General features: G+C 33.0%; 1 protein-coding gene across 8 annotated transcripts in view; it reads left to right on the plus strand.

The window, feature by feature from the left end:
- mtd (TLD domain-containing protein mustard) overlaps positions 1-24,923 on the plus strand; it is a 157,826-nt gene that overhangs the window by 104,061 nt on the left and 28,842 nt on the right. For 5 of the 8 annotated variants that reach the window (XM_018548440.1, XM_018548438.1, XM_018548433.1 and 2 more), the window contains 8 exons: positions 7,159-7,247; positions 16,334-16,562; positions 21,669-21,823; positions 22,101-22,490; positions 22,591-22,791; positions 22,943-23,302; positions 23,393-23,547; positions 24,369-24,533. In XM_018548440.1, the coding sequence (XP_018403942.1) occupies positions 7,159-7,247; positions 16,334-16,562; positions 21,669-21,823; positions 22,101-22,490; positions 22,591-22,791; positions 22,943-23,302; positions 23,393-23,547; positions 24,369-24,533 (1,744 nt within the window). Of the gene's footprint in view, positions 1-4,342; positions 4,557-7,158; positions 7,248-16,333; positions 16,563-21,668; positions 21,824-22,100; positions 22,491-22,590; positions 22,792-22,942; positions 23,303-23,392; positions 23,548-24,368; positions 24,534-24,923 lie in introns of those variants that run through there. The other 3 variants (XM_018548436.1, XM_018548437.1, XM_018548439.1) reach the window with 2 other exon arrangements.

A 24,923-nucleotide genomic window follows, 5' to 3' on the forward strand; every position in this document is an offset into this window, starting at 1 on the left:
ATATGCATATATATATATATATATATAATATAATAATTTTTGTATAATAACGACAAATTGATTATATACTTTAATTCATAAAAAATTATGAGATTATTATTGATGTAAAGGTTTATCTAAATATGACGTTTGAGAGTGATGTGGAATTACATTTGTCTCTTATTCATATATTCATGTTGTCACAGCTCAATAATTTATTCATTATATGCTGCGACTGACAGACGTATCGAACATTTCTCGCATGAGACTAATTATCTGAACGATCCTTCTAGACACGAAAATTGTGTTATGTAATGATACCAAAGGTACGCCGCCGCGCCGCGCCGTAATTATTTGATCGGCTAACAAAATGAACTATTTCGTTGTAGTATGAATCATTTCATTGTAATCTGAATATATCTCACTATCAAAAGTTCTTTATTATTTACACAATTTATTGTGAATGTTAATTAACACTATGTGCAATAACAACGTTTGTGGAGATCAATTTCCGAGAATTTCGCGAAATCGATCTCCAATTCTATTTGATATCCCATTCCAAGGATCTCAGAGATTAATTTCGTAATTAACATGTTCCATGCCGCGTGAATCATCGGTGATCCACGCTGGATTTTCCATTTGCAGGCCATTTTATATATTTTGATTATAAAAAGAAACGTAATTATAAATTAATTTCTGATATGTGTGATTATATGTTATATAATTATAATATATGATGCAATATTAGTACATTGGACCTTCTACTTTATAATAATGTATTTTTTAAACAAAAAAAAAATATAATAACAAAACAAAAATATCGTGAATTCCCGATGATCAAGTTATTTAAAATTGACGTCGTATAGAACGTGTTAATTATTCTTAACGCTCGAATATGTATTTACCTTTTTTGAAGATTTCAAACAACAAACTCTTTACCGATTCAGATAAAAAAACAGCAGTTGAAAAGTCCCGCCAAGAGTGACGTCGATCTGATCCCATCATGGCGATCTATGGACGATCAGTCGTTCGATTGTCGGCGGCTGCGAACGACCGTGACGTCGTGTTCGTAAATTACGAAGTGTCTGTCCGCGATAGATCAGCGCGATGTTAGTGTCATCCAGACTTGTTCCGATTCCGTCGTCGCGATCGCGATCGATTCCTCTTCACCGCCGATCGGTGACAACCGACGACCTCTGTGAGTGCGCGGCGCGCTAATTATTCACGTGATCGAAACACCTCATGCAGTTTCAGCCGTGCACGGAGTGACGTTTGCCTCGCAACGTCTAAGAATACGGGGAGTCACCAGAGAACCGCCGCCAGAACTTTTCTCTTTCATTTCCGTTATCGCTTTCGTGCGATTCGTGCGATAAGTGCCACTGCCGAGCGCCAGTCCTCTCTGCGGGCGCAGTACGTTCCTATTGCGAGACGTTGTCGGTTCGCATTGTTTCTCGCTCGTGAATTTTTTCGCGAATGTCTCGAAAACGACCTATGTCATGTTATACGTGCGCCGTATTTAAAACGGAATTCTTACAAGCCACATAGTTGCTTTATTTTTATTATAATTGTATCTAATGATATTTCTTTTATGTAACATCGTTTATATACACATGCGCGCGTGTACGTATATATAAAAGAAATACTATATAAAATGTATAATAAATATACATTTTTATTATATATTTATGCATAAAGATATATGTATCTTTCATATATATATAAATATATAATAAAAATATATAAATAAATATATTTATTATATAGTATTTCTTTTATATATACGCACGTGTGTGTATAAAAGATGTTACATAAAAGAAATATCATATAAATATATAGTTCTCCGTCGATAATATGTAATTTTGCATCTTTCGTTAGTAATATTAATCTTTGAAATTCAACGCAGATTTTTATATTATTCCGAACTTATAAAAGCTTAATTTTTATATTATTTCGAACATATAAAAACAACGTAAACAGAGTTCTTGCATACTTGTGAAAATGTTAACAATGTTACAGTGCAAATAAATATTTAAGCAAAATAAAAGCTTTAGTGCAATCTAGTACAATAATAAAGAACGCAGAACATATACAACTTTACTGATCCATAGATTGTGCACATTCATTGTTTGCACAGATGAAGCACATAAAACACAACTGATATAGTTTACATCGTATACACGTATACGTAGATGTGCATTTTCGTATTTTACACGAAAACACATAGCCCTGAGATAATAATCTTCGTATACTCTAAACAATATTAAATCTTATAGGATATGAGAATACTATAAGAAAATTATTTTATTTATGTGAAAAAATTACATATCACTTTTATATTATATTTAAAGAAAATAATTACGTGATGAGAAAAAATGTTTTATCTACACTCAAAATGTGATAAATCAAAGATTTACCGATTCTGACAAATCTGTGTCGTAAACTGAATATCGAGATTTCATTTCGGTGATTCAGAGTGGACTAATTGCTTTATCACACGTGTTTGACCTGTCACGCGAGAAAGTTTCGGCGCGGCCGGTTTTATACCGCTCCGCAAAACGAGCACTTTTTATGTGTCGTCAGTGACAAGGTCGACCATGCCGGTAGGAGAAAGTGTCCTGCAAAGCTGCGTACATTTCCGTCTGCATGAATAAATTGAGACACGCGATGCAACGTTGACAGCTCAATCCTGCAAAAACGGCTTGTTTCAGAAAGGACGAAGTTAATCTTCGTTAATATCCTTCTGTGACAATATGTTAATTGACAAAATGTTTTTGAGGTTTGAACAATATTGAACGTTTTTAGTCTTAAAAAGTAAAAGTAAGTAAACCTACGAAATATGTCATGTTATTTTATTTATTAGTTCACTGTTTCGTATAATTATTATATGTGTATGATATACGAATTTTATTTCTGCCAACTCTTGTCTATTTATCTATAAACTTGTTGTTCGTATATCTCTTTTAAAATTTACAATATTTAGAACTTAGAACTATTCGAATAAGTATTTATTAAAATTTAATTGTTTTTCAGTATAAAGATCAATTTTTTAGAACACTTAAGTTTAACCGATAAAAACGACTAGAATTGAAAGGGTTATGGAAAGTGACGAGGTAAACTGTGATTGTGCACTACCTTTCTATTCATATGTAGATTTTAGTTCGAAGAGCTTTTGTATGAAATTAGTTTTTCTCTTTTTGCAAGTTGAACTACTAGTTTGCACTGCTCCATTTGAGCGTAACGAGTACGCCGTTTGAATATAGATAAAATTAGCGAGAAGTCGAAGAAATCAATATCATCGTATTTCCTTGAGTCACTTGTTAATGTAACAACTTTGTTGAAACTCTGTCGAACTCTTGTTATGAACAACTAGTATTTACTAACATTATTTATTTTACAATATGCTTTCAACCTTTAGCCTTTTATTTTTATGTATTATCAGAAAAGCTCAAATGCTTATCATTATAAAGTTTTAGTTTGTGTTTTCTTGTTGATAATATAAATTACGTAAAATTTGCTTAAATGTATTTATATTACATTATTATGATACAAACATATGTAAACAATTTTTTCGTTATATTATCAATTACCCCAAAAATTCTAAGTACTAATCCTATTTTGACGATGATTTTGTGTTTAGAAAAAATCTTCAAGATATACTCTATATAGCATTTTAAAAAGGAAAAGTACTTTTTTTGTTTAATTTTAGATTTTTTGTATACTTTTTGTGTGTAATTGTATAGGAAGTCTACAATTCAAACTTGATGAAAGTAAGTCATATGATCATAAATTAAAAATTACTTGAAAGCTGTTGAATTGTATGTTTAGATAGATTGTAGACTTTAGATACTGTAGATTTTATTCAAAAGTGCTTTATTTTTTGTTTTACCGTAAAAATGTGTTTGAAATTAATCGAAAACGTTATTTCTTGCTAATTTTACCCCAATTTTTACTTAAAATCCTGACGTACTACACAAATTCTACTGTATAATTATGCTATGACATCCTGTTTAGCACGAAAAAATTTTTGGAATATGTGCTATGACATTTCGAAGAAAATTTAGTGTTATTAACGTTATTGGCGAGTTTTTATTATATCTATCTATTGTATTATATGATAATGTTTTAGTTCAAAATACTGGAGGAAAATGAGAATGAAACCAAAAAATCAATTATGTGCTTTCTTTTTTTTTTATTTATCTAATTAGATTTCGTGCTGATTTCGTCAACTGACGTCTATCGATTACGGAAACGAAGTGTACATTATTTCGCCGACATTGTGATCAGCCGATGCGAAATATTAAACGCGTCCGCGCAAACAGGTTTAGATGGTAAGAGGTGTCCGCTTTCTGGCAATTCTAAAAAAAAAAGTCGACAAACGCGATGATGCTCCGATTTGGAAATGTTGATGGTGATGGAATTTGACGTTCCAATCATGATGGACTCACAATGGGAATACGCGGATTACGAGCCGAGCAACATTCACATCTATGAGAAAGAATTTCATGATTATGTTGTGTACTATGTGGCGCAAGGAGATTCACGACTCTTCTCAGGCAGTTCGCAGCACTCAAGTACAGGTACATATTCGGAACATGTGGGAAAAATACATTTAACGTACGCGCGCGCGTATAACGAGAAATACATTTAAAAATAAGTACAAGGTATTGTCTGCGAATTATGCGTCTCCCGTGTATGTCCGCGCAAAGTAAAAGCACCATCAACTTTGCCTCTTTAGGTATAAAATAAATATTACTGTTTTGAAAGAGTAGCTCTTCAATAATGTTTACTTGAATTTCTTTCAATTTCCAAATGTGGAAATTGTTTTATTTTCATTTTGTTGTAGCAAGTTTGAGAGAAATTATTTGCTCTGTTTGCTTGAAACGTGAGCGAATAATATCTACTTTGTGAATCACTCGCTACTTTTTTTGCAACGCTGCAAATTTCATTGTCAAATTTAAATTTTAAATGAACATTTTATTTTGTATTTGTAGAAAATTATTTTCAATAATTAATTAATGTTAATATACCGCAAATAAAGATATAATTAATACCTGAAAAATATAGTACAATAACTTACATTCTTTTTCGAAGATTATTTAGACGAATTCAAGTATTATTAGATATTAAATGATATCTATAAATTAATAGTTTTTTTTTCAATTTATACAATACAATAAAATAGAGTAAAATAATATCGGATCTAAGCAGTAGAAACTTTATGAGAAACTTATTTAATAAGTTGTAATAATCAATTTTGGTTTACATATATTCCGCTTCATATCGATGGCTTCAATAAATTTAATTAATTTTACATGTGCACCATCTGCGACATGTGTGAGACGTAATAAAATATTAAATATGCAAATCTATAGAAGTGTCAAGTCCACACGCCGCGCTGTCGTATCGGTTAAAATAACATTTTCACAGTCATCCCAAGTTTATTGCGCAATGGCGTGAATTGAATGCCAGTTAAAATTGAGTAAAGTGACTGAATCATTTATCGAAGGCCACGGAGAAGAAAAACAAACCTTTCAGATTGCTCGTCGCGTGATTCTTCCTTACTCTTGTCACGTTTGCTCGTAGAATACAATAGAGAAGATTTTATTCCTAGAGTGCCCATTGTGGAAAAAATAATAGGAAAGGTGATCGTTCGATTATGATATACGTACGAATAATCTGACATTGATGCTTTTTTTGTTCTTGCGATTATACCAAAAATACATATATATAGCTGCGTTCCGTTGATTACTGTAAATACTGAAAATCTATACGTATACAATTCGGATTTATTTTTGCGAAATAATATCAGTCTAATACTCGAGACTTTTTATATCTTAATTTTATGAAGTTAATTAATGTTATAGTAAAAAATTATGTACTGATAGTATCTATCGATTTTATATGAGTGTATAATCTGGCTGATATTATATCAGCAGATTTAGAGAGTGTGTATGGATTATTCACAATTAAATCAAGAAATCACAACGTTATTATACCTAATATAAAATATTTTTGATCGAGAGAAAATAATCTCTCTAGTAAGACAGATTTTGTAGCCGATATGTGATCGCCGCCTTTCACAATCAGCCGCTCATCTTCTAAAGTACCACTTTCGTGATCTCCGTCCACGACCGAATGTTTAAATTGGCAATGATTAATCACGTTTAACTTACGCGGGTTCAACCTCCGAAACGACTTTTGCGTGAACCGTCACGTGCCTGGTGGTTCGTTTATCATCGAGTTGCATTTACCACAGTGCAGCTGACTGCACCAGCGATGAGTAATGTAGCCGTGTAGGCAGAGACTGCAGAAATTAAATTTAACCGTTACTTACTGCCACGAGTATTTAACACCTCATCGCAGCAGTTTTTTTCCTCTCAAGAACGTAGGTTGATGTCGACTTTGTTTCGTGAAGACTCGACGAAGATTCGACGTTGTCTTTATCGAGGAAACACTATACTTAGGATAACGTATATATCTCTTTCATGCTGAAAGATGCATCTTACCGAAGCGGAGTTTTGCTTCTGTCTTACATTCGGTTGCTATCTACGTTCTACGATTCAGTTTTGATATTTTGTTGCTAGACCAAGCACAGTGATACTACCATAATGTTACATCATTTAATTATTCAATTTTCAAATTGGCTTCGGTAATTAATTCTATACCAGTTCTATATTAATGTTGTTGCAATAATAAATGTATTATATACAAGTAAAACGGTATAACATTTGATTTTTTGTGTCATCCTGTGTATGTACATGTTATATTTTATTTAGCATTTTATATTTAACTATTTCATGTAACAGATATTAATGTAGTATGTTAACAATATTATCTCTTGTTATATCGCTGTCGTACGATACTAAACGTAAATTTAAGTTTCTTGAAGAAAAAAACAAAATAAACATGCAATATCTCTCTTTTGATATCTCTTCAGACTCGATACTTCAAAGCTAATCAAAAGATAACTCAAAATATGATTAATCTAAAAATTCTGATTTCTTCACCAAGTCATTTTTACAAATAGGATTAAATATAGCTGTAAGATATTTATGGATAGAGATGTCTATACGTTATCTTATAGACAAGTCGAGATAAAATGTTACATCAGGTGTGCTTTTTTTATCAATACGTTGTTGAAGAAACATGAATGTAAGTCACTTTTTTTTTTCTGCATAGATTCCGATAGCGAGAGCAAAGATGGCTCCACGACACAGGAGAAGAAACACGGCCGTGTCTCGCAGCCCATCAACACCATTGCCTACACGGTAAGTGCGTCTGCATGCATAGTAAGCATCTTAATTGAGCGTACATTAAGTTCTGGTATACTTGGCGATGCATTCTAATGGGCAATCGAGGCAAGAAGATTAGATGCCACGAAAAGCAAATGTAACCTTTGCTCGAATGCATAAATATCCATTATCCTTTGTAGTAATTTAGCGTAACGTAACTGTTTCTTCGCTGTTGCTGAAGAAAGACATTCAAGATGAGATTTGAAACAGTTTTAAAATTCCGGTGTTATAACGATTTATTAATGTAAAATGAAGATTCATAAAAAAGAATCAATTGAAGTCTATGATGAAGTTGACGAATCAGGCATAAGGAAACATTGTCAAATAAGAAATCTTGCTTAACAGCGTATACATTTTTTAAAAAAAAAAGCAAATTCCGTTACACATAAACTAAAATTCTCTAGCGGTACATTTTTCAACCGTTATGTGACTACGAAAGATAATCGCGTGATTTTTTCCTAAAGTTATATATTTTTGTTAGACATGTCAATGTCGGGCAAAAATATCGACTATGAATAAATTCAGATATTTAAAGATTATTTATATTCATTCTGAATGAATAAACATTATATCGAGTATATCAAATAACAAATAAGTTTAAAAAAAAAAAAGACTAACCAAGCGACGATAATATTCTAATTTTTTAATAATAAAGTAGACACGTCAATATCGAGTAAAAATATCGACTATGAACATCTTCAGATGTTTAAAAACTATTTATATTCATTCTAAATGAATAAACATTATATCAAATATATCGAATAACGAATAGGTTTTTCTAAAAAAAAAAAAAACTAACACACACATACACACAAAGTGACATTATGCAATCTCAACAATATAACGACTTTTAAAATGAAACTTTTAATGGGTAGATTTTTTATGCGCGGTACAGCTATGTAAATTTTGACTAAATAAGCCTTCAAAGAAGAAAGTTTTGAAAACTGAAAGTATTCATAAACATAGAGAGCGAATATGAATAGTTAAACGATATCTAATCGATATTTTTATATAAAAAGCAGCAAAAAATATCGAATATTTGATACTATCGAATAATGATAAACCTATTACGTAATTAGAAAGGTCCTTTGATATATGACACTTTCTTATAGACAATTTTTTCAAACGACAAATATTTTTAGAATTATTTATTAAACAACAACTCATTTTATAATACACAGGACACTCTGTGTAAAAAAAAAACATATTAAAAGATGTATGAAAGATGTAAATAATAATATATTAAACAAAACCATTATATTATTCTGCTTGAAGAAATACATTTTTATACTAAACGTATATAAGGTAAAATCAGTTTTAACAGGATTCGCGCATATTCTGTGTTAGTCGAAGTCGAGGAATTAAATGAAAGAATTGAAAATTCAAAGGAATTTATGCAGAGGTACAAGATCGTAGCGGCAAAATAAGAGCTGACCGCACATATTACTGGCGCTTCGGTTATCAGCCGCGGTTATCAGCGTGCGCGCGCGCGTATTTCTCGGTGCGAGACACTTCGGCATGAATTCCAATTACTTCGCTGAGAGCCCGCGCTCGCAGACTCTCGTTAGCGAAATAGTTTCTCCCCGGTGGGTCGTGTTCGTGGCGAAAGGCCGCCGCGAGTTTGCAAAGACCGCGGACATTCGCTCCCGGAACCTTCGGAGACGCGGGACGGTAACTCGTGCGCATCGCTCGAATTCTGGAGCGGCGCGTATGCAAAGATCGCGGTCTCGAGGCGGCACGCGTCCACTGCGCCCCAAGTCCGTCGGAACACCTCGTGTCGAATCGATCTGAATTCTGATCTGCGAGTCTTCCGTTTCAATGACACGTCCGATATCTAGACGCTTTTCCCCTGGCTTTTTCTTGCGCGAAGAATCTCAAGACATTCGACTTTTATTTCGTACAATTTCTCGAACGATTTTATTACCTGAAATATAAAAATTCAGTCAAATACGGATCTGAAAAGAATTTTGTCGGATCGTTAAAGCAATTATGTAGGATTCTCAAATATGATGAGTAATGATATAAAAGGTTTTAACAATTTTTCAACTTAAGCGTCTTACGTAATTATTTTGATGGTTCGACAATATCTTTAAGATCGGTATTTGACTAAATTTTTACGATTCAGCAAAACCGTTTTTTCCATGAAATTGAAAACGAATAAAAAATAGTAATATATGCGATATATATCTCGTGACACATAAATAAAACGTAACCCATATAGAGAAGAAGTTTGGTATAGTTTTTTGTATCTTCGTATTTTTTTTCGTGAGTTATCTTTCTTCACTCACAATTCACAATACCAATAATTATATCTTACAATTAGTTATAGTGCCATGTAACGATAAATAAAGTCGATCATGATCGCCGATTTTGTGTACAGGTCTCGAGGAAAATTTCTCGATCGTAAAGCACTCAAGGAAGAATGGCATCCTTCTTCCTCTTCCTTCTAACCCTAACTTGTTCCTAATGCTTGTGAAAGGCTCGCTTCGGGGAACGGAAGACCGCGTGACGTTTATCCGACGAGGAAATAGAGTTGTTGCACAAGCTTCACTTCCTGATTCCCTTCGGAGAAGATAGAGCAAAGCAGAAATCTGCTTTTGCAAATTTAGATGCAGGTTTCATTGATCTTGATGTATTCATTTTCTTTCTAAATGTTAACTTTAGTAGAAATTTTGTCTGATGAGAGAGTAGAAGTTTTTTCTGATAAGAGAGATTAGCAAGAGATAGTTATTAATTATTCAATTATCTTGCGATTGAATTAAAAAGTTGTTGTGCTAGCATTACAATTAAATTTCGCAGAAACATCGCTGATTATCATATCTTCAATGTAAATAACCAAGTAAATAAGTTCAATCTACGAATATATTCGTTATCTCATTGACTTTCTGTTGATTCAATACGATATAATTCTCGTGTAATTATTCAAATCATTGTGTTTTATATCAATGAAATAAATTATAAAATTAATGAAAATTGGCACAAATTAATCATTAATCACGAGAAAAAAGAAAAATTATTTTCAAATTTAAAGAAAAGAATTTAATATTAAATTCTCTCTTAAAATTCAAGATTGAAATAATGATTTCCATGCGCGCAATATGAGTCCTATCTTTTCGTAATTCACGTAATATTACAAAATTATTTTTTCTAAAAAAAAAATAGAAGAGCATTAAGTACATACGAAAAAAGTATTCTACAAAACAATGTTTTTTAAATACATTAACAAGTTTAAAAACAATAATAAATCACATAAAAAATGTAAGAAATTTTTATTTTACGAAAAGAGACTTAAAAAACATATGCCTTTTGTAAAAATAAAAAGTAATAAAGTAAGAAATATATTACGATCTTATTGTTTAAATTAATTTTTTCTAAATTTAGAAAAAAAATTGGAAACAATTCAATATTAATTTCTAAATGACTTGTCAACTGACCGAAGATAGAAATAAATGATTTCCACGGTTGTATGCACAACATTAATGCATTTTCGCAATTCACGTAATGTTAAACCGTTGATGGGTCGTCGTCCTTCGGTAGCTACTGGCGTTACCCCATTTAACAGCAGCGAAATCACTATCGCGTAGCGTAATCCCTATGCGATAATCACGGTGGCTGCGATTCCTGCTCTATATTAGAGCCTAGCTTATGTCGCTCACTTCGGCTTCCTTGCATCCCGTTGATCGATTAACGTCTGTAATCTGACAATTTCTCTTATCTTTCTGACCTCAATGTTCATCACAATCGCGCACAATTAAACAACAACAATTTCCAAGTTCACACTTATCATTTCATTTGTTTTTGGATGGAGATATCTAAGACCTATTTTTGTTTTTCCATCAACGTTATCGTAATTTCGAGTTACACTGGTATCAAAATTAATGCAAAGTATTATTTGGGAAAGAGATTGTTTAACTCGACATTATATTATTAAACAACAAAAAATATGCCAAACTGTGTATTATAAACGTAGTCTTACTTTCATCATTTTTTTATTTCTGTAGTTTTATCATTGTAACAAAAAAAATTTTTAATACTTGTAGTACTTGTAATTAGATGGTTCCATCTTATCTTTTTATTTTTGTTAATTTTACAAATCAGTGTACTACGCACACGACGTAGACTATTTTGGACAGCCGTTACAAAACTTGCTCTTGGAATCGAGTTTAATGGAAACTGAACACATTAAAAAAATTAAGAAATAACAAGGGACTTTCTTTATACAAAATAAACATAAAAATGGCATTGTAAGAGTCATATAAATAAGAATAATAATTTAAACAGCAAATTTAAATTATATATATATTTTTAACATTATCTATTGAGACAACGCTTAAAACTAACTTATAATAGGTACAACATAGACAAAGATGTATGACATTATATTACATTATATTGACTATTCGACCACATATTTTGGTCCTCTTCAGAATAGAACATAATTATAGATATCGTCAAACGGATTAAGAGAGATTTATAGAATTTTTTATATAAATCTGTAACAACAATATAAGGATATGACTATAGATTTAAAGTGAACATAGAATATTAAAAATAACTATGATTTTTTTAAAAATTATAAAATTATAGATAAACGCATCAAGACATAAGAATATATTATAATTTAAAGTTAAATGATTCAGAATTTCAGATTAAAAAATTCACATTAAATATTATTTCACATTATAAAAAAATTATACACGATCCAAGTGTCGCACGTGTACAATAGACGAATCAAAATTACGTAAAGATAACTTAATAATATACATTTAACAGTAACGAAAGAAGCGATTAAACTTTAGAAATCTACTTTTATTGTTGTAATTTGGACTAAACTTAATTAAAATATTTAAAAAATTTTATATTATTATTCATGTTATTATGACTTCGTTAAATAATATGGGATTTAATAAATCCCATCTTAATAATTGTGCTGCATATTTCCATTTGAGCAATGTCGAGTTAAAGCATTCTTCGCTCCGTTTAACTTATCAAAGTATTCAAGCAAATTTTCTTACCTGAAAGCTACGTAATAATTTTTAACTGAAATTCCTTATAATTAACTTACGACATTAGACTTTAAGAGATTTTTGTGAAGTCAGCATCTGATACGATTAACCTACGACATTAAACTATCAAAGCGATTTTTATTCAGCATCTGATTTTTAAAATCTTGATACAGTTGATAGAATTTTGGCTCTTCTTTAAAGAGTTTTGAATACCGTGTCGAAATTTCTCTCAGAAGGTATTAAAAGTCAAATAGATTTTTATTAAGGTAAAAGTCTCAGTAGGTTTTGCCATTCACAAAACCAAAAGTTTTCCAGCTGCAAAATCTTGATTTCGATAACAAGACATTTAATGTTTAAAGCCTGTTCTACAATGTGCATTTTGTTTCCTGTTTTTTTGCCTTTTGCTATTTTTTTACATCTTGTTTCTTTGCCTCTTATCCCATTCTTCGTTTTCTATTGCTCAAGATAAAAGGTAACAAACTTAGGAAGAAACAAGAAATATACGTGGTAAGAAATATAATTGTCAATAAAACGGTTGCGAAGATAGAAGAAAGCAGGAGGTAAAAAGCAAGAAACAGAAAACAAAGAGCACATTCTAGAAGAGGCTAAAACCAATTGCATTCGTTGAAAAGATGTTTTCTGTGGATGTAAGAAAACCAGGGAACTGATAAGAAACGATATACTGTCGAAAGCAGGCTTGAATGCTAAAATGCAGCCGCATTAATATCAAAATTTTTTAGCGTTATGCAGAAAATCGGCAAGTTTGAGAGATAAAAATAAAAAGCTTCTCTGTCTCTCTCTCGTGGGAGATCTTTTGTAGTTTGTCTCAGCATCTCGCTCAGCGAAAACGAAGATGAAGATTATAAAGCCGCAGCTAAAAGACGCGGAAACTGAAACAATGGCTATCGTACTTATCTTCTTGCTTTTCTCGGTTTCAGAAAATATCCCCCCTCCCCTCCCCCCTCCCCGTCCTGCTCTCCACCATCGATCTTTTTTCTTTACTCTTCTTCTCATAGCTTCATCACAGCGATTCTGGCTTTTTGCTCCGTTTTAATCGATCTCTCTTCTCTTCCTTTTGCTGTCGCCCACGCGTCTAATCTCTGTCGGACGGATAGCCGTTCTTTTTCTCGTTTGACCGCACCACTAATGGGACGAGAATGAGAAAAGGAGGGATCTTGAGCTGCTTTCTATAATCACTATATCAATCATCTAATCTTGATCGTTCTATATTTATCCGGAATGAAGGATGTCAAAAATAGATATTCATGCGAATTCTTACATTCTATGTCACATTGTCCAAAAATAATTTATTATATTTAATAAATTTATTTTTGAAATATATTTTTTGGATTGGTAAATAAAACAGAAATAATGAAAAAATTTTCAATACTACGAATAATTCTATTATGAAGTCTTAAGTAAAAAATAATGTAAAAATTACAACCAAGAAATTTTTGAATAATTTTATATAAACTTATATTAATATGAGAGTAAATTTATTTTAATTAATTAAAGATTGACTGCAGTAAAAATATATTAATTTGTTAATTTATTTGAGCTGTTTGTAATTCAATTTTAAAAATATGTAATTACTAATGTAATAAATATATATAATTTAACATTAATATTAGAGTTAAGGAATTACTTAAAAAATTTCAAAGCGTATTTCTGAGAAATAATAAGAATTATATATTCATCCCTAAAAATTAATAACGGAATGTGTAGGATACGTAATACACTACAGTATTGAAAAAAGTATGGTATCTGTGTAAATGCTTTGAAAGTAAAATGGCTTAATTATTCGAGTAACGAAGGGCTTTAAAGCCCCAGGGAACTTCATCGAAAAAAATGATAATAGCAAAGCAAGATTTCCGTGTCGTAGCACCTAATAGAGTTACGAGAGCGCCAGGGAAATGGTAGACAACGCGCAATTGAAGAGAAGGTTGAAGTGTCGCGGAATAATTAACGAATTTCCCAGCGGGACATAAATCGCGTTTTAAACGTCGGAAACCTTATTTTCCGCCGATGTTCCTGGAAAATGGCGGACTTGCCGACAGTGAGATTAGCATCCGCTTACGTGAAGACGAGCTTTTTAATTAAATTACCCTCGACCCTTTCTTGCGGGGTGCTTTTGCTTAAGAAGAGGAGCGCAACCGCGGCAAATAGCTCGGCCGAAGCAACACCGCGGCATCGTTACAGCAAGTCGTTGCATACGAATTCACATAAGAAACGAGCCGCAGCCGCGTCCCAGCTGAGATTCTTTTCCAGAAATTCAATTTTCTATCGTCCGATACTCACAAGTGCGCCGGTTTCTGTCGGATTATGTAAATGGGCTAATGGCCCCCCGTGCCTGCCGCAGGCGCTCGTGTACGGGAAAACGCGTACCCGGGGAAAGCTCGGATGCGCAAGAAGTAAGATTTTGTCACAGATGCGATCCTCTCGGAACGTTGCGTCAGCGTCGAGTTTGTTAGACGCGCAAATACGGATTCGATTTACAAAAAGTGAGAAGGACGAAATTTAGATCGATTGTTAATACGCGTTATTCCTGACAATAGGAACATTTTAAAGATTCGTTCATATATATGTACGAATAGAACAAAATGGAACAAAAGCCAATAAGGGTCTATTCTCAATAATGAAACATAATCCAACACAAATCTAATAGTGAGTATACCAAAAACGTACGTATAATTATTAAAAAGTCACAAAAATGGGAAGAAAAAGGTTTTAGCGCTATGAAGATACAATATTAATTTAACATGTTTCGGCCTTGTATCTAGGCCCTCCTCAGAAATACGGAATTATGATGCCGCAAATCAATAATACGGTAACGACAGTTTTGTTAATAAAATTAAATTGAAGATGAGAGAGTAACGTTGAAGGACGATGAATGGTTGCTCGGAGAGCAACCGAAATTGCTCGTCAAACGATTGGCTGACCGGATGAGAAAAATTTCTCGTAGTTCTATTGAGGACATCAAATTGCATTAAGTGTCTTCTGAATTTTTAGTAAAATAAATGAATTACGTTTCTCTGATTATAAAAACTCACCTCTCCGTCCAAAAATTAAAGGAATCTATGTCAAGGTTAAGATTGTCAATAATATAAAATCGGCGGAGTTAAAAATTTTAGTATTATATAATAAGTGTGTAACGTCTGATAAGTATTAAATAACAACCGTCTAACTGTCACTGCGAACGATACTGTAATGCGAAAGATCTTGTGATATATATCAAGATTCGTGATATACTCGTATTGTATATATCAAGGAGAATACAATTTCTGCAATAAAAAATTACTTGAAATTGGAAATTTATACTTGCCGTATAAAAATGAATGTTTTATATATATATATATATATATATATATACACAGCCCGACAAGGTTAATATTTATATTTAACAGTGTACTTTTATAGTTTAAATAAAAATTGTTTTATTTTAATTTTATTTTTAAAAAACTATTATACGTATCTATTGAAATAATGTTTTATTCAAGTTTTAAATTGCCATAAATTTTCTTGTATTATCTTCAAATACAAACATAGAACAATCTATAACTTTTTTTGTTTCTTTAAAGAATCCATATATTACATCCTTAAGATGTAATAGTTTGTTGCGTATCCATGTATAATATCATCATTGCGTATCAATGTAGACGGAGAATATTGCACTGTTGCATAAAAAATCAATATTATGATACAATGATATGCAAAAGCACTTCGTGTCGTATTATTAAATTGATACGCAACCATGATATTCTATATATAACACGCGTATACGCAATAAGTTTACCTATATCCGCCTTTGTGTTACATTAGAAACGTCTCAGATCTTTTTGCTCACGACGAGAATCAAGATTCAATCATTTAGCGCGTATTTACTCCGACTAGTTCGTTTGAAATTATCCGATTAAAAAGTTTCATAAAAACGACAATGAGTCTTCTTTTGTTATTTGCATGAGAGGAACGTGCAAAGAAAGTGATTCTTTCTGAGAGATTTTACGATCTTCGTAAATTGATTTCCACCTAATGACACGTTCACTTTTGTAATTATAGGTGGGTGATAGAGACACGCTTACATCAGTGGCAGCGCGATTCGATACGACGCCATCCGAGTTGAGCAAACTGAATAGGCTCGGAAGTACTTTCATTTATTCCGGTCAGCAGTTATGGGTGCCGGCGAAAGGAGAAGGACGTCCGGGAGGCGGATCAGCCGCAGATGCGCCCAGCCCTGACCCTTGCCACGATCATGAGTCCCAGGATGACCTACCACCCGAAGAAAAAGGTAATCTTCATCATTTGATTTAATCTTCTTAGATGCTGACTTGTTGGGTCATCGTAAAATGTTTACTAAAGCCGATATCTTCAAGTTTACATTCAACAAAGAGTCACACTTGTAAGTTTTTTTTTATCTGCAAATAGTGCATTCAAGATTTTATCATCTTGTGGTGGATATAGAGAATTCTAGAGGAAAAAAATTTTAACATTACGTTCTTCTTCTCAGCGTCATAATCTCTGTGTACAAAAAGAATAGAATAATCCGCTGAAGTATCTAAAATTTAGCTAAAGAAAATAATTTTGTTGGATCTATCAAAATAATTATGTAGAAATGCTCAAGCTAGTTGTTGGAACTTTAATTAAAACTTTTTACAACATTACTCATCACGCTTGAATTTTCCATGTAATTATTTTGATAGTCCAAGAAAAATATTTTTAGATCTGTATTTAGTTAAATTTTTAGATACTCTCTTGAGCAAAATTATTCTTTCCGCTTAAAAAAGTGTAAAAAAAAATTCTTAATTACATGCATGAATTTTCAAAGTGGTGCTAATGTAAGAAAAATATGATTCCAAGGGTAGAGAAAATAATCTGTATTATTGTTTAGCGAACGAAAGCGGAGAAGCGGGAATTTGTTTACGTATCATTATATGACATTACAGATAGCCTGTAGGAATAACAAGCTTTCGAGGAATAGATAATTAAAACTTTACTAACGATAATCCGACCTTATTATGCTTATCGCGCTTATCGTCAAATATCGTTAAATGGCTTACGAAGTAAGAGGAGGAAATATTTTCGACGACGTTGAAAATCTGCATTAGAGAGAGATATAATCCAGCTATCGCGATAGGCCGTCGAAGGATGATGACGCGCTCCTTTTTTTTCTCCCCCTCCATTTACCGGGATTTGCAACCAGGGCATGTAATTAAAACAGAAATCTCGTCCTTATTCTCGTCCGGATTCGTCGCCCGGGGTCCTGTCTCTCGCATTATGCAAATACGCAAGACAGATTTGATACACGCGTAGCGGCGTGGGCATGAATAATGCAGCAGGATCCGCGGAGTAGCTACGCCCAGGCGTTGGTGCTTGATATGCCCTAGATTGCCACTCACCTGGCTAAACACACGGAGGGAAAGAATTGGGATATCGGATATTATCTGCGTACAAAGTCGCAGCGTTCGAATGAATATTAATGCGTTACCCACATCCGCGTTACGCAGCTCCCGAGGGATCAATACGGAGCACTATTGTGACTATAACGCAACTGCCTTTTCGCGTTTTATTTACCCGTCGCCTGCGGCGAGCCGATGGTACTCCCACGTTTCACCTGTCGATTATCATCGATAGAAGTAGCCAGTCGAACCACTCATCACCGTACATTCGCGCGCGAGCTAATTAGGATAATTTTCAGCTCGGAATTACTCGTCGCATAAATCGCTGTCAGAATATTGCGTTATCATATTTTTAAATTGTCATATACCATTCTTGGAACTGAATATTGAACACAAATCATGTTGTAAGAGAAAGTTAATTAGAAAAATTGTGTTGCGTTATACTGGATTGATAAAAAAAAAGTTTATACAAAAAAGAGAAAGTTATGAAAAAAATTATGTAATATATTAGGACATATAAGAAATCACAGCATCCAAATCGAGCACAGCCTAGATCGTTTACTAGGTATATATTTTAATACTCTTGGGTCTTTTCCGGATATTTTCTTCAGAGGTGCCAAAGTGTTTGCAAATTATCGCTATGTCGTCATTCATTGCGCTAATGCTACCCGTTTCGCCTGCCTTGCATATCGTTTACTTCATTAGGGCAAGAAGCGCAACTGATACTGTATTAATTTGTTTCAAAGTTCAAAACTGAAAAGCTTCTATCCAAATAAAATTGAAAACTGACTTCAAGGTGACAGATAAGCTAGGAACAAAATGTTGATTACATTTTGCATTAATCTTTTCTATACACAATTGGATTATTTGTGTGTTCTATAATTCTCTTTCTTTTAAAAAACTAGGAGCACCAAATAAGTATAGTTCTGACATTTATATACAAATTTTTAAATATGCAACGTTATAGATATACACTTTTCTAAAAAAAAGTGTGATATTTGTAAAAATCACTTGATAATTTTTATATAAATATTTGTTAAAGTAATAAAAATTATCTGGAACGCGAATGACTCATCGTGTGTAGTAAAAAATCGGAAAATCACATAGAGTGTGTACTTAAGGATTAAATTAAATTGATAAATGTAAGTTTCGTTCTTCTATTGTTTTGAAAAACAGATGTGACATTTATACTTATTTATCAAACGATCTAATAATATTAAACGAACAAAAGTGCAGGTTCGTAATGTATAAATTAAAAAAAGTAACATATACAATTTTTTCTCCTTCGGAAAAAGAAAACGAGATTTGTACTTTCCGTCTTTTCCTCTATAATGTTATACCGATAGAATACAGTCATAACGCATATCTAATTTCTAAAAATATGGAACTGCTTTATTTACGACAGCCAGTTCATCCGTATTGAACGCACTTGCGAGGGAAATGATTAACGCTTAGGTACGTCAAGCGCGATAGAAAACTCGAGTGTCCTGACGTTACACAATTGCGTGATTCACTACTCGACTGTTTGTCTGTTTAGCGGAACAATACCAAGCGAATTGTTACGCGCGCTCGTTCGAAGTTTATTTATGTCTTCTTCTTCTTCTTCGGGAAACGCTTTGTCACCGCAGCTATCAGCGCCGTCGCCGCCACGTCGCACTGGTTTCAACTGCAACGCGAAATATGTATGTAACACCCGGATCGCGACATTCATGCGACACGTGTGCGCGGCGTCACGTTTCGCAGTGCCGAGCAGATTGGGGAGAAAAGGCGGGAAAAAATGACGTTTATCAAGGTCGATCCGTGGACCTGTATCTTCTGCGGATCGAAAGGTTGGCTTAGCACACACCGCGAAAAATGCAATCGTATTACAAAGGTGGCTTAAAATTAAAGACAGACCTTTTTTTACTTCGGAAAAAAAGTATCGAGTAAAAAATGAATTTTTTTATCTTTAAACCAAAATAAAATATAAAATTCATGAAGAATCCATGTTAAATGTATTATATATAAGAAAGATATAAAATTCATTTTTCATAGTTCTGATTGTTAAAATAATTGATATATTTAAGTACACTACCACTTATAATTATTTGAACGACAGATATTTTATATTTTACTCCGATTTTAAAAGCTAAATAATTGATGGCTCATATTGTAGATAATACTTTATTAGCATAATTGACATTGCCTTGTTGTGTATATTGGTTGTAACTGAACATATTTTAAATTTAATTACTGAGATAACGTTTTAATATAATGTTAATTTAAAAATAATTGTAGATAGATCTCAATGAACGTTGTTTCACTAATTTTAATTTAGAATGTGTTAATCAATGTACAACAAATTTTACAATTATTTTTAAAAAAAGTATATGATTAATATTAATAATTGTATGGGACATTTACTTAACTTTTAAAACTAGAATACAGGTCAATTTCATCTCTACAGATAAAGTCTCAGTAAAGATAAAAATGACCGAAAAAATAGAAGCTTTGATTAAAACTTAATAAAAACCAGTTTTTTTTTTACCACATCAGGATATGCATTTTCTTTAACCATTTCTTTAACCACGCTTCATTATTGTTTTAGAATTTATTTTTTTATATTCATCCATGATCATCCTCATTTAGTTATTATATTAGTTATTGTACTACATTTTAATTATTTGTAGCTATCTTTATATAATAAAGATAGCTAGAAACAATCAAAATGTAGTACAATAACTGACGATGTGTTGACCATACTTACAATCAGATTCAGTTTCGAAAGGACGTTATCAATTTATTAAGCACTACACACACAGACATTTTTTTTTCAATATTTATAAAGTTTCAAAGACAAGAGATGTTATATAATATCGAAATAACGTAAATATTAAACGTGTTTTAACGATAAATATATATTTCTTATAATTTTGATAAAAGACACTTTATTATCGTAAAAAAATCAGTTCTGCTCAAAAATAAAAAACTTGAATCGTACAATATATTGTATGTAGATAGTATATGCACATACATATGACAGCTATATCAGGTGCCTCGACTTCTTCCGTTGGAAAACTCGAGATCGATAAATTGGTGAAAAGAAGTGAGAATGTGTTAGCAATGAATATTATGACTATTTTAAAATATTCTGTATATCATTGATATCGCATTCAATATTCTTCCAATTTGTATACTTTTCAAAATTTCTCTTTCCCTCCTGCTCTCTTCATTCAAGAATGTTTCAAGTTATTGATTGTACGGGATGATGAACGAATAGAAATGTGGTATATCGGATCGATCGCACATGAAAAGGTTAAGAGACAGTTATTTTAAGTATGAAGGGAGGACCGGTTTTAGTTGTTCGATTTTCTTTTGCGGACCACAGTGCTCTCTTTCGTCGCCAGTGCCTGCGATATTCGCAATGTTTGAAAGAGGTCGCGAAATAAATAAATTGTCGAACGTACGCGCGAGTCACCCGGTATTATCGCGCTCATCAGCTGATCGACCACGATGTGCGCGGAGCGGCGTAAACACGGCTTTAACCTATATGCTAGCGTAATAATGCCCGTGCTACGTCGTGACGTTGTGGCAAATGAGATGGATGGTATAATTGCCGATTTCGTCGGAATTGTACACGCGTGACTCGTTACTCACATTATTACGACGAATAACGAATTGCATTCTGGATGTGAGGTTAGATCGGCATGAGCAGTCGGAGTTTGAACAAGTATCACAACGTATCTGTCATCAGATAACGAATTTTTTTTTTTTTTTTTTTTTTTTCAAAAATCACAGGATTCTCAGTCGAGTACGTTATTGTCGGTTCTTCAGTCCAAGTTAATCCTACTTGCTATTTAATTCTTATTAATGACGTAATTAGAACGTAATTTTTAATCAAATTTCTTGTGAACTGTCAACGTTTCCTTTATGTGTAATAGAATGAAACATGCACTCGTGTATTTCAAAACATATGTTTCTACGTCGCACACTTATTATCGTAACGTTTGATTTTATAGAACTTCTGGATAATCTGAGACCAGTATCACCAAAGCCAGGCCATATGGAACGTATAAAAACACCTTCTGGATCCGGTACAGTTGCAGATGAAGATGAACAACCGTTCAGAGAAAGATTTCTAAAAATTAATGTCAGGCATATCACAGATGGCCAGGTAATTATCTTTAATACTCTTTAAAATAGATAAACTTTAGCCTAAATTAAAAAAGAATATCTAGACAGCATGCATGTCCAAAATCAAGATACATCACGTTTTGAAATGTTTTTAAGACATTTTTAAGATTTCTTATGTCTTGATTTATATATAGATATTGTCTGAGCATTATCGAAATTTGGGCCAAAGTTATCTTAATTTTGGGAAGCTAGTTTATGATATCTTTAAATTCCATACGAGAATTTTAATATTTTCTAATGTTGAAATATTCTTCCAGGGTGTAGTCGGCGGTGTGCTGTTAGTTACGCCAAATGCAGTTATGTTTGATCCAAACGTATCTGATCCTCTTGTCATCGAGCACGGTGCTGAGTCTTATGGAGTGATTGCTCCCATGGAATTCGTAGTCAACGCTGCGATTTATTACGATATCGCGCACATGAGGGTCTCCCATACCGAATCCGGGCATTTAGACAAAAAGCCTGAAATTTATTACATGAAAAAACCCCAAATCGATAATCGTAAATGTCAATCTCCGGGGAAAGATGAGAATTTTCCCGAATTAGCAGGTGACGATAGCGAGAGTGTGTGTAGCTGCGCCGAGAGAGACGGCGACGCTTTTCCAAAGGCCTTTGAGCGAGAGCTTGTCACTCCTACCAATCTCCAGAGTGTATGTATTTTTTGCTGCAATGTCGATTTATTGCAGTGTTAATTTATTACGTAAAGCGAAATGTTAAAATTATATTTTAACGAATATATCGTTATTATAGGAGGAGAACTTAACTTCGACCAAAGATAAAGAGAAAGAGAAAGATAGTAATGAGAAAGAATTTTGCACTAGCGGCCAAGCTAGTAGAACTTTAGAAGAACGCAGACGTTCCATGCTCGATCATCATTGGGCAATTCCTAGCAAAGATCGAAGTACGTTTTCGGTTGATGACGAACAACAAGATTCATTAAATTCTGATAAGGTAATTATATTTCTATTCGTGATGTGTGTGTGGGTCGTGATCGAGTACAAAGAATTAGTAAAATTTATATATTTAATTGAAATTAGGATATACATAATACACATTTAATAATCATAAAAAATAGATGTACATTCAGAAACAATTGTTACAGCAAACGGAACCACCAGCTAAATCAAATGCCATTCCTGAAGACGAAGAAGGATCTCTAGTCAAATTGTCGTGCCATGATTCTGGTATCGATATCCGTGATCCTAATCCACCTGTTCCAGTAGTACAGCCTATACCATCAAAAAAAGTTTACTCCGATGCGGATATTGTTTTATCCTCGGATTGGGTTCCTCCGATAACGATAGCACCAATGAATATTACGAGTATGTTGGAAGCCAGTTCTGCTATTAACGGCAGGAAAAAAGCCAGCTCGGTGTCCTTTAGCTTAGAGAGTAACGCAGAAGAGCCTGAGAAGGATGAAGAACACAAAGAGGATGATAAACAGGAAACTCGAAAAAATAAGGTATATATTTAAATTTTTCGTGTGCATGGCAATAATGCGAAATTATACTTTTTTATAGATATGTTTTATGTGTATGTTTTGACATTTTAGATGCTAAAACGTCTGTCGTATCCATTGTCCTGGATGGAAGGTTTAACTGGAGAGAAGGATGACGATAGCAGTAAATCCATCTCTGACAAGATGTCAAGCCTTCCAAACAGTGCAGATTCCCATCATTCCTCTGTTTTCAGCAAAGTCTTCTCGAGGTGAACAAATTTATGTCATATTATATTGATAATTATCGATAAATAATCTAGCGTGTTTAAATATATATGACATTTTTACAATTGCTTTTATTTTTTCACACACTTCTATTTATTTGTGTTAAGAATGATTAACATTTTTGCAAAAATGCATATTTACAAAAAAAATGAATAATCTTATCGCTTTTATTTTAACTTGCTTTTTGCGAATTTCTATAGAATATAGTATACAAATGAGGTTATTTGTATGCAATCATTCCTTGTGTAACATTTGCGTTTATTGTATCTTTTTTGGTAGATAAAATTAACTTTATCTTTATGAAACTGATATAGCCTCGTTTGTGTTAAGCTTTGTATCCACAATGCTATAAATCGCTCCGATTTCTCAAACAGATAAAGAATAAAAATAAATTACATTTGAACAATTCGATCACATGATCAGTGCGATTGGTCAATTTTTTTCTCCGTCCAAGATCTCTGATCGATTTCTAGCATCATGGATAATAAAGTTTTGTAATGTAGCACATACTAGCTACTTGCATAGGAAGAGCTTCTGGCATATGAAAGGCATTACGAAATATAAAACTTGAAAGGAATATATAAATACATATAGGTATACATGTTATTGACGGTCAGTTCAGTCATCCAAAAGACTGATAATAATTGTGCGGTCAATTGTGATGGAACTCCGAGATGGTTTATGTTTAAATATTTATGTTTATGTTGCGCCTATATTGCTTATGATACGAATTTAGATATTTATTAATGCTTCACTATTATTTCTAATGTAACTAACAAAGAATATGTAATGGTGGTGGAAAAAGCTCGCCGATCAACCTGGTGAGTGACTTTAGCTCGGGCCTGTTTGCTAAAACTCCCAGCGAAGAGAGTGGCGGGGGCGGTAGAGCGGGCGGAACTCCTCCGCTTACCGCCTCCTCTCTCTCCCAGGACTCCAGCAATTTCTCACCTGGTCCAGGAAGCCTCATTGGGTGAGTCTGGACCCGATTGTAACCTTGTTGTGTTTCCCCATTTTTACTATTTCTTTATTCTTTTTTACCTGATCTATCTTTCATCTAATCGATTTTTGCATATGTCGATTCTATTCTAGTAGAATTCTCCCTCAATGTTGTAATTACGAAAATAGAACATTATGTTATTCGAATCTTGTAAGTGTAAATATTGCAAAAGTAAAATTATATATGTATTACGCATTTGTTAAAGTATTCGGAGAATTTTACTGTTCCAATGTTTCTCCCTTCCACACATCTCTCCATTGTTATGTTATTATTTTTTAATTTTGAAGACACTCTAGGATTGAGGGCTCCTGCTTTCAGGTAATCACATTATTCGTCGAAAGACTCAAATGACAGACATTGCTG

The sequence above is a fragment of the Cyphomyrmex costatus genome, unplaced genomic scaffold (assembly GCF_001594065.2).
Source record: "Cyphomyrmex costatus isolate MS0001 unplaced genomic scaffold, Ccosl1.0 scaffold72, whole genome shotgun sequence".
Classification (NCBI taxonomy): domain Eukaryota; kingdom Metazoa; phylum Arthropoda; class Insecta; order Hymenoptera; family Formicidae; genus Cyphomyrmex; species Cyphomyrmex costatus.